At 42.4% G+C, this 11494-nt stretch overlaps 1 protein-coding gene across 2 annotated transcripts; it reads right to left on the reverse strand.

The window, feature by feature from the left end:
* Positions 1-274: 274 nt before the first annotated feature.
* Positions 275-11204, reverse strand: shrprbck1r (sharpin and rbck1 related). 2 transcript variants are annotated; one of them, XM_037079342.1, is made up of 14 exons: positions 10491-11204; positions 8663-8837; positions 7444-7524; positions 7031-7172; positions 6830-6920; positions 6372-6693; positions 5386-5486; positions 5018-5188; positions 3315-3475; positions 2984-3095; positions 2623-2802; positions 2368-2466; positions 1817-1960; positions 275-1630 (listed from the first exon to the last, which is right to left on the reverse strand). In XM_037079342.1, exons 1-14 carry the CDS (start codon positions 10770-10772, stop codon positions 1550-1552), a joined length of 2142 nt encoding a protein of 713 aa, XP_036935237.1. In that variant the 5' UTR covers positions 10773-11204; the 3' UTR covers positions 275-1549. The 2 variants fall into 2 exon arrangements, with proteins under 2 accessions (XP_036935237.1, XP_036935238.1); XM_037079343.1 differs by having other exon boundaries at positions 7444-7521; positions 10491-10772.
* Positions 11205-11494: the final 290 nt, after the last annotated feature.

Below are 11494 nucleotides of genomic sequence, written 5' to 3' on the forward strand. Positions count from 1 at the left end.
AGAAAAAAAAAAACACCTTTGCCAAAATAATCCAAAAGTAAAAGTTAAAAAGTTGCATGAGGATTCTTGTTCTTGAGTAAAATGTAATCATCAAATAATATGTAGTTGAGATTTAGTGATGATATAACTCCATTCTTGCCAATAAAGCTTTTTTGAATTGAAATATGTACAACGTGGGACCTTTGTGTGCATATGTTAAAGTTTAGCTAGTGTGTTACTTAGCGTGCTGGCATTACTTTAACATTCAATTACACAGGAGAAAACACACAGGGAAGAACGTGTTTAAAGAGTATTTATTTGAAAGTTAAGGCACAACAGTACACCAGCAACACAGAGCTGATGTTTGAACACAATGAACAGTGAGGACTTGTTCGTGGCTTGTCAGTGACGGGCAGTAGTGTAGTCGACTTTATTTTTATTAATTTTTATTATCATTCTGGGTAACAGAGAGTGCAGTTGGTGAGGCTAGTCGCTTATCCTTGGCAAGGTCATGCATGATGCATTATTAAATCACATTAATGTGTTTAGAATAAACAAATTCATGCAATGATGAATTATAAAATACTCCAAAGGTTACCGTGGATACGAACTCTTCACATAACCGGGAAATAGTATTAAGTATGCTGGCTGATATCACCTCATGCACCCTGTCGTATCTGAGCTCCTTCACAGAAATATGAGCTTATGTGTTTACATGTGCCTTCGCTTACAGAACCCGTTCAAGTATCGTGACTGACCTATCACTATCAATCAGTACACTGTGCTTTTTATCGACAGTGTCATCACGCATCACTCAGCTGGTCAGCAGCACCACAGTGACCTCTGTACCCACTGCTGTCAGATACAGAAGCACGTGAGAGAATAACTCATGTGAACAGCCTGCTTCCACTCACCAACCACACACATTTCAAACCTCTTTGGCGTCACGGTGCGCATGCAGTCCAACTTTCACACCGACACACAAAAAATATATAATCTTCCATGGCTATGCACTAGTTTGTTCTATCTCTATGCAGAAAAATTGCATATCAAGGACACAATGATTTTGTCTCGTTCCCCGGAAAACATCTCCATCAACACCCGGTACAGCTTTTGTGCACGAGAATAAGGCCACTTCAGTTTAATGCAATGCATCCTGGGATTGGGAAACACAAACACAACACGCCTGTATTACTCCATTCTGCAGCGCACTTATTAAAAAATAAAAGCACCGAATGCAATAAGAGTTAACACTCTCTCCCTGCATACATTTAACCACTCCTCTCATCGTAACAGTCAGACGTGAATCATTTATCCCATAATGAACACTGTTTTGTTAAAACTCACACAGCCTGAGGCAGAGCTAAATGTCAACATATAGTTTCTGTTATTCTGATTGCTGAGAGAAAATTGAGAATGTCAGTGACAAGAAGGATGCATCACACGTTACAATCCTGTGCAGTCAGTTTTGGCTTAAATACAGTTCCCCCTCTTTTCCCTATTTGAGAAAATAGTTTATTTCAAGCTGAGTCTTTCGTTCCCTTCTACAATCCGACCACTCTTGAGCTTCTCAGTGGCAGTTTTGGCATTTAGGGTGGCATTTCTGATTATTGACGTTGCAGCGACATCCTCCACTGGTGTCACCAGGTCCCTTGGAAAGGATCAGAATAAGAGTTATCAAACATTTGAGTTATGTTGCAACTACTTGAACTACTAATCCAACCAAAGTTCATGAATTATAGTTCTATTCCAACAGACACAAAAAGCGGCTCCTGGAACACAGTGAAAAAAAGGTACATTAGGAGAGACACGAGGAAACAAAGTAAGGGTTTCTTACCCTGGGCCCCCAGCGGGGTCCTCTGGTCACCCAGCAGATCTCAGTGTGACAGACGGTGCAGCGCAGCCAATCACACCCATCCCTCTTCTGCACTATGATGCCACACTGGGGGCAGTGCATTGCTTCTCCTGACTGCACGAGAGTCTGTGTGAGAAAGACATTGGTGTGAGATGGAGAACAGGCTTTCAAGAGGAAAGAAGACAGGACACGAGGTGAGAGGATGTGGTAGGTGCAAGTTTCTGTTTCGGCTGTAAACGTGTGGAACACAGTTCTGCTGATACCGTACATGTAACAGCAGAGCTACAAGGAGCGATCTATATCTAACACCAGCTACTTTGCTCATCTGCTCCGTCATTTAATCGTCCATTCCAGCTTCTTAAATAGAAATATTTTGTGGTTACTTCACTCCTCAATCACAACAAACTGAACATCTTTGGGTTGTGGACGTCAACTTGGGCTTTGACTTTTGTAGCTAAAATAACTGATCAATTAATCGAGAAAATGATCATCAAAATTAATTGACGATGGAAATAAATAATACTGCAGATCACCTTGAGGAGTTGCGTCGTCCTCCTGGCAGCAGAGTCATTGATAGCGCGGGCTGCCAGATCATCCTGGTACTGCTTACAGTTCATTCCCTCGTGGATAGACTGAGGAGAAAAGACATCGTGTTTCTGACATAATGAATAACATCTGAGTACTTACACACGTGGAGACTCACTTGTTGTCATGAATGAACTAATGACTAATTTATCAGAGCACGGTACAATGACTAAATGTGTGTTAACACTATACAAACATCATACCTTGCAAATCAGGCAGTTGTGTTTCCTGCAGACGGGGCAGTGGAAGACATTGACCGTGTCCTCGTACACGCACCAGCCCAGACAGTCTGGTGTGGCACAGTGGTAGCTGCCCTCACATCGAGACTCGGCCACTGACAGGCCTCTTTGCAGCCAGCGCTCATACTCTTCTGCTGGCACCAACTGTACAGGAGATGGAGAGAGAAATTGTGGCGGACTTATTGACCCCTTTTGGTTTTACTGACAGGCTATAATCTTGGACAAATGTTGCTTCGTGTTGGCTGATTCAGCTGAAGGTAATCCATTTGTCTACATATCAGACTGAAGCGTCGGAGCAAGTACTGTATTTACTGGTGTGACTCACGGCTCTAATCTCCCTCTCCTGCAGGGAGCGGTCGCAGGAATACGTGTCATCTCTGTAGGGACAGGACACCTCCGGCTCCTCGCTCAGCATAATGACCGAACGCAAGCACTCTCTGGGCAGGCAAACACACAAACATACAGATACTGAATCACGAGAAAACATACAGGTGATTCAATCAGGCTCAAAGAAACACATTTCTAATCCAATTCAAAGAAGAGGTGATGCCCCTCTCTACCTGTTTCTCTCCCCTCCCCCCCATTTCCCACCACTTTTCCACCAGTTATGATACATCGTCTCACCAATTTTTTCCCCACCGTCTCCTGAACCCTACCTGCAGAAGCAGTGGAGGCACTCCCTCAGCAGGACCCCCTCCCCAGGCTGCAGGTCCATGTAGCAGATCCTACAGTCCACAGGCTCAGGGTTAGGCAGAAGGTCCTGGCTGTCCATCATCACCAGATGGGCGAAATTCTCCCGGCGCTCCGCCTCCCTCGCCTGACACAAGGGGTGGTGTTGTTTGAGGCGTTAAAGGAATATTCCGTAAACCATTACCCTTCAGTTTTTGGTACAGGGACACAGCGAGACTGGTAATGCACATAGGGACGCACCTTATAGATTTATTCTCCCAGCCGATACAGAAAATAACTTGCTACTCGTGGCCGATACTGATAAGACAACCTAAATTTGCCGTTTTCAGCCTCACACATACACACATGCAAACACACCCTCTCTTTAAAAACATTTTATTTTGATCTGTTTCACAGAGTGCATGTAATCAACAGTACAAAAATCAACAATCAGGCTAATACATTCAATTTGCGGTGACCTCTGCTCTTTGGGGCTTCATTAAAAAAAAGGCTGAACAGTGACCATCATAATGAAAAACCATCGAAATTCACCCACTTTATATGGCCAAGGCATTTCCTGGCATTTCTGCATCTCCTTCTGCTAAACTACATTATCATGTTTAGATTTTATTTCATCACTTTCTGCTGTCACTGTAACTGAATTTTTTACACCAGTTTTCTCATTTCATGTAGTACTTCCTTCATGTTTTGGATGCTGTTACTTGTAATTAACAACTCTGGCTCTTCCAGATGAACACACTTGTTCTTGGATATGAAAATCCCACAGTTAACAGAACCAGCTGATAACCTGCGTCGTGACACCAGAGGGCCAATGTTAGCCTCAGTGAAGCCAGGAAACCTCAGGAGTGCCTCACTAATTTTGTACTCACAGGCCCCCTGCTCAAATTTCATCTCTGTTTGTTATGTTTTTATGACTTTAGAAAACTTCAGAATTGTCAATTTAGAAAACAAAAACAAAAAAAACTTCAGTATCAGGGTTTCTCCATTTCACAAAAACAGAGTTTGCACATTTTCTGTGTAAAATGTAAAATCAACTGTTCTCATACAGAGTTTCTCTACAGTCTCATGAACGTGCAAAACACCACCTGTATTGCTTATCTAGCCATAATAGGCTTACATAAGGCTTAAATAGCCTTCAGTGGAATAAGTGCATCTGAAATGAACTCTTTAAATAACATTCAACTTCAGGGAAGACACAACTGAGCTACACACTTTCAAGTCAAGCATATAGATGTGCATACAGAGTTTGTGCTTGACGATTAACGTGATCTAAAAAATGAGTGTCTGTTCAAACTGTCGGTGAATGGAACATAAATAAACATGTATGTCTGTGTCTGTATGTGTTCAGTTGTCCTGGTCCAGGTTATACAGGAGTGAGTTGTTTTGAGCCACAGCACTCCTCAGCACCTCTCTTCTCCCTTTCTCCTTCAAAAAAAAAAAAAAAAAAACAAGAGACAAAAGAGAAGAGAGTCAACCTGAGAGAGCCTGTAATTTTGAATTCAAATCTCAACTTGAAATCAATTTCATGTTACCCTCTCCTGAGTTGTTGTTTTTTTTCCAAATTTAGAGTGTAGTCTTGCATCTTTATGCCGAAAAAATGTTTTCTATGTGTAAGACTGTAAGTGCATGGCATGCTCAGGTGTACAGCTGTGAGTGTGTTTTTTCATACCTGCTGATACTGTCTGATAGCCTCCTTCTCCTGCTGGATTCGTCGGAGTTCCAGTGCGTCAGGTCGGTATCCTCCTGGGATGACATAGTTCTCTGGCCGGTTTGTGCTGCAGATCTCACAGCCCGGCCGTGTGGGTTTGTTTATGTAGGTGCAAGAAGGGCACGACCAACCCTACGGCACAGAGTGGTGCTTTTAGTCTCTGCTTTCAGTTGAGATTAATCCTTTTCATTATGTCTATTAGAGATGTGGCACTAAATGCAACATACATCTTATAAATTGTACTGCACTGATCATATATCGTGTAAGAACATACACTTTTTATTAACAGTGTGTGAATATAAACAAGCACCACAGCTGATGTCTGTTACCTGTGTGGAAGCTGTGCTGGGGCTCATTGCTTCATTGAGCTGAGGCATCTCAAGGTTGATGAGATCTCTGATCTCACTGACGTTTCCTCTCTCTGACCCACCTGAAACATTCAAGGGGAAATAAATAAACACCTGCAAGTGAATATGTGCACCCATCAAGCTTATGTATGAATGCCTTTGTGTCTCTACATATGCAACCCTTGATAAATATGCCATATTAAAGTGCAAACCCTCCCAAAAATAGTCCTTAATTAGAGGCGGTGATTTTACATTCAGTTTTGGTAGAATTAAACTATTTTTGACAGAACTAAAAGGACTTTGATGTTATAAAGTCACGCCAGAATAATTCAACTGGGTTGATGATATCTTGTGATACTGTTGCTGATTTTTCCTACAATCGATTGCAAAGCACTACTTTTGCTTTGTGATGTGTAACTGCTGTAAATAGGTCAACTGGCAAAAGTTAACGATTTCTACTTCCCACTGCTACAACTGCTTTTGTACGCTTAGCCGAACACTGTTAAAACTCAACGGGCCATCTGGCTCCCTCCCCAAAACTTTACACAGCTAAGCAAACAGGCAAACTCCTCAATAAAAGTGTATAGTCATGCCAGTGCACTGATACAGTGTTTGAGAGTTTCAGTAGTGCATCAAACTCCAAAACAGTCAGTTAATCCCTACATCCATTTCAGTAACATATGTAGTCAAAAACAGAGTAATCCGTGGTGATAAAATGTGATGTCGTTATCCCTCGACACCGGAGATCCTGAGATGGTAGCCATTTCAAGCTAGTGGGTTTAGATTTTTCATTAGCATTAATGGTGATGTGACATACATTCTACTGGTATTACTAATCTTTGGGCACCAGATGTATCAATCCTTTACTGTGTTTAGTATAAAGCACTAAATAATGGTATGTGCTCAATGAAATTGAGAAGTTAAAGCAAATCTAATCCGACAACCTACATGTTAATGCCTTCACTCACCAGTATTGGTGCTGGTATGGAGTCTAGGAGGTAGGGTGGTGTAAGGCCTCCTGTCCAGAGATGAGGGGCCATTTGTGGAGGTAGCAGGGAGGGGGGGAGTGGTGAGTGACAGAGATGGAGGACTGAGAAGGAGGGCACTCTCCTGGTCCTGCTGGAGGACTTGGAGGGTCAAGCGAGAATGACGGGCTGACAGGAGGTACAAGAAGGCTGTGTCGCCATTCTGATGAACCCCGTATGAGGCCAGAGAACGCTGGTCGTGGCATAGACACTGGCCGATCACCCAGCGCTGCACTCGTGGGTGAAAGCCATACTCAAGAAACATCTAAGGTGGTAGAAAACCAAAGGACAAAAAGGCATATGAGATTTTGAGATATGTGATTTTGGGTTAAATTAATAAAACTGACCCATCTTGATTGCATTAAGGACAAACGAAGAGGAGAAGCATTCTCCAGACTAACTTGCTGTTTCAGGGCTGCAGTAGTCATATGTGGGAAAACTTTCACAGTGACGCAACAGGACGACGAAAAATCCTCAACGACAACAGCTAAGCTGTCAGACAGAATGAAACACCAGCTGTTAGCCACATAGTTTGTATTGATTATTGACCACCAGTTATATTTTTAAAATGTTAAAAGCATAGTAAATAATGATGCTCCTACGTGATTTCAGTGTCTTCATAGTCTCTGGTAGAGAGCTGAATCTTGAGTGTGGCGTGTTGTCGGGCGAGCGTGGCAGCAAAGACAGAAGCAGACTGCATGTCACCTGCTTCTATGGCGCGGGTCAGCTCTATGCAGGTTTCCTCTACGGATGGATACACACATACAGTACACAGTACACACACACGCACACACACACACCACAAAGAGATACACAAACAAGCCCACACAGGTGAACATATGAGCAAAGTGTGTGCAGAGGATGTTGCCATACCTCTAAACAGCCACTAGTGGGCCAGTAATGGTTCAATGAAGGGATAAAATGAGCAAAGGATGAGGGAATTAGTTACATCACATCTTTGAACAATATCAGATCATATTTCACATATTGGCAGGGAGATGTTCAGTATGCTCACCTGTTCGTTGCAAGACCATTGTGTTCTGTTGGTTGAGTTCATCCAGGGGGCGCTGTTGGCTGTTTTCCTGCGGGGCCACTGCTAATAAGAAATGTTGAAAACCAGGGAAAAAAAGGATTTAAACAAGTAAAAAACCCCCAACAATAAACATTCAACTTCTAATTTCGCTCTTTCTCTAGCTGTTGACTGAAATCCAAGTCCAAAATTAAAAGCGTTACATGATGTAGATACCTTTAGTAAAACAGACATCACAATAGGGGATAACAAGGTGAATTTTTCCCTCTGATCTGGGATGTGTATCTGTCATCAGAATGACACAGTGAGCACAGCTAGCTCATTTATTATGCATCATCATGAAGAAGGAGAGCAGTATGTACATTTAAGTTACACCAGTACGACAGGGACTGTAGCTCCATCATCCACTTAGTTGTTAAAATGAGATCCGTTAACAAAATGGCTTCTGTGTTTGCTGCCACAGGGATGATTTGTCGGTTACACCAGCACTTCCAAGACTGATTCCGAAAATGTTTTGGTTTGTAAGCCATGCAAGCAAGTCCGTCCAAGAAAAAAAAACACAATTCAGCCTCTTGTATGGAAAATTAAGCCCGGAAGCATAAATCTATGAAGCTGCCCAGTCTAATCTTTATTCTACATGTTCATGAAGTATCCCTTTATGCATGTCCTAGCACTATTTCTGACATTCTTTCTTCGAGAGACATTCTTATGCCAGCATTACTTTACTGTTAGATGAAAGATATGGGGGCTAAGTTTGTGTTATACTCACAGCTGACAACTTCGTCCATAGTTCTTATCTGCACAATTTTTGTATAAATACCAATATGACATTAGCCCACAATGGTCACAAAAGCCAGTTTATTAAAACCAGTTTTTATCTTTTTCTCCAACAAGTAAGCAAAAACCAAAACTACTGAAATTCCCCCTGAAGGCAAAATATGGAGCTCAGTTACAGTAGCTGAGAATGACATCAGTAACAAGCATCGAACACAGCAATGAAAAGCTCTTTTATTTGCATGAACAATCTGACACGCTACGCTCAATTAGCACAAACTAAGTTCACTACAGGGCAAACAAACTCCACTACTGAGAATTGAGAATACACAACAGACAGGAGTCTGTTACAACGTACAATTTTCTTCATCTTTTTGCTGTGGTTGTTACCTAATAGAACAGTGAGTACTTGGCTGCGAGGAAGACTGACCTCTCTGTGCTTCTCTTAATGAAGACATCACCACCGTAGCCCACTCCTGGGCCTCCGTCTCGCAGCGGAAGTTAAAGCTGATGCGGTCATGTGGTGGCGCCACTAAGCTCAGCTCGTGGCACTTTGGTGACTTCACCTCATAGTTCACTGTCCCCAAATCAAACTCAGCGATGGTCTGAGAAAAGGACAGAGAAAACGATTAAAACAGCAACGAGATAAACAATAGTAATCGTACTGATCAATTATTGGGCCGTTGTTTGGAAATGTATATTATTGCCTGTTTATTAGTATTGTAAGAAGAAGAAGAAGAAGAAGAAGAAGAAGAAGAAGAAGAAGAAGAGGAAGAAGAAGAAGAAGAAGAAGAAGAAGAAGAAGAAGAAGAAGAAGAAGAGCTACACATTGTAGACGAGAAAACCAAAATGTCATTGCAGGTGTGGACATTTTTTCAAGGTTTCAGAGGAAAACAAGACAACTGACAAGACAAGTTTTTAAACAACAAATCTTATTAAAGATATTGAATATTAAATCATCTATCTTATACAGATATTGTCCTTCATATTGATTTAAACTGGTTTAATTAGGTTTTATATTTAGTTCTTTCTTGTGACTCCTCAGCCCTGCAAAAAAAAAAGATTTGAATACACCTTTATTTACAACTTGTAATGAAAGGTCACACACAGACATTGCTTCATATTACAAGCAATGCTAAATATACCAACTGGGCAAAGTGGGCAACTGCTCCCTGGTCCTCAACCTCACACAAGGCCAAAAGTCTCCATATTCATGTCATAGTGTTTGAGGTTGTTCTAAGTTAGTTAATATAATATGCACCAAAAAGACCACTGTAACACAATCTTAAAGCCCTGTCATTTAGAGGCATATCAAATACCTCTATTATTCGGACCGGAAGAGACTACAGCAGATATGAATGAAAACACCTCTGCTTCTCTTGGCTGATACCGATAAGATCATAGATAATTTCACACTTTTGTATTTTTAAAATTAGAAGGGTGAAGACAAGGAAGCAATATGGCTTCATCTTATCAGTTCGAATATCACTGATATGGATAAATACCCGCTGATATAAATTCCGGGCTGATATATGTTGTGCATCCCTACAAAAAATAGTCAAGCACAGGTATAATTAAAGGTAACAGGTCACAAATCCAATGCACAGAAAGTGAGCCTCAGTTTCATGGCCTAAAGGGGAACTCCACCAATTTTTGACATTAAAGTGTGTTTACAGGTCTGTTTACATTGCCTCCAGTGATGTCAGTCAGTGGCCAAGTTGCACTGTGGGTAATATAGGCAGCAGGTTTTGTGAAAAGTAAACATCGTGTGGAATAAAATGTGATATCTTAGCGTTTGCTATATCGATTTTGTTAATTTCTTTTCAAACAATGAGTCCAGTAGTATTATTGTCATGCAATGCTAGACCAGTGGACTGCTCATCAAAATTGGCACATACATTACCCATAATGCAACTTAACCACTTAGTGACATTACTGGAAGCAATCAGGATACCACATTAGATGTAGCCTCCTCTGAAGCCACAAAAAGCTTAATACAACTATTTTACATATGTGGTTGTGCTCCCAGAAACCTGTGAACACAAACTTTAACTGTGTGAAATTGGTGGAGTTATCCTTTAATGTGGCCCTGACAATAACCCAATAAGTTTGGGAAACATTGCTCTAAGTTGTCCCCCATTAAAAATACATCCCAACACATTAAATATTTACACTGAGTACTGAGATATCCAGCATGGAGAGCGTACAATACACGTGACAACAAGCCCAACAACACCACCGCTGTGTCGTGAACTCACCACACTCCGGCCAGTCCCGCTGCTGTCCTGCAGCGACAGCCGGAATTCCCCGGATTTCCCCGGGTCCATGCTGAGCTGCAGGCGGAGTGACTCATCACCTGCTCCCGGAAGACACAGCGGCCGAATGCCAGAATGGCAAACCGACACCCGAACCGACATGAGGACGGTCTGGCAGCCGAGTTGTGGCTGCGAGGCCCCATAGTGATTGGGCAGGGCGGCGGCGGCGGCGGCGGACTGGTCCGGTGTGAAACCAGAGGTCCACCCGCCTGAACTCAGCGACATCCTGCCGACAGACTCATGTAGAAAACAACACACTGACACACGGCTGCCCCAGATTGTTGTTCACCTCTTGTCCCACGCTGCCACCTTTGCTTTGAGTGTCCTTCTGACGATATTTCTCACATCGTTACCTCGTCGCTTGTTTTTTTCGACAGCCTCACTGACAACAGGAAGCAAGTGCGTACAGCCTGACAACTATTTGGAGCCACTTCCAAGAAAGTGTTGAGGTTTCACTTCTCACTTCTTCCGTTGTCGCCACAGCGTCGGCCCAGGCAGGGTTTTCAGGCAGGTTTAGTGTTTCCGTTCGGCTGCCGAGCGATGATAATATTCTTCTGGATGTCCCATAGCTTTCTGACTACAAGGTTGTTGACAATAGTTTGATTCTGGTGACGCTGCGTGTGTTGTTGATTGCGTATGCTTTCACTTCGTGGTGCGCATGCGTCGCTTGTGGGGTGACGTATGCTATTGTAATATTCATGAGGGTGGCTGCTGCTTTAAATGATAAATGAATGATTAGCTTGGTTAGCATGTTAGCTGGGTTTTTGGTAATATTTAAATTTTAGGTACAATTTGGGCATTTGATATTATCCACAGTACGTGTGTGTGTGTGTGTGTGTGTGTGTGTGTGTGTGTGTGTGTGTGTGTCCATTTATTGTGTGCACATATTTTACCACAAAGGGGCAGCAAAGCATCCCAAATACACAAAGATCTAGGCCAGCTGTAAC

Source organism: Acanthopagrus latus, chromosome 19 (assembly GCF_904848185.1).
Source record: "Acanthopagrus latus isolate v.2019 chromosome 19, fAcaLat1.1, whole genome shotgun sequence".
NCBI classification, from domain to species: Eukaryota; Metazoa; Chordata; class Actinopteri; order Spariformes; family Sparidae; genus Acanthopagrus; species Acanthopagrus latus.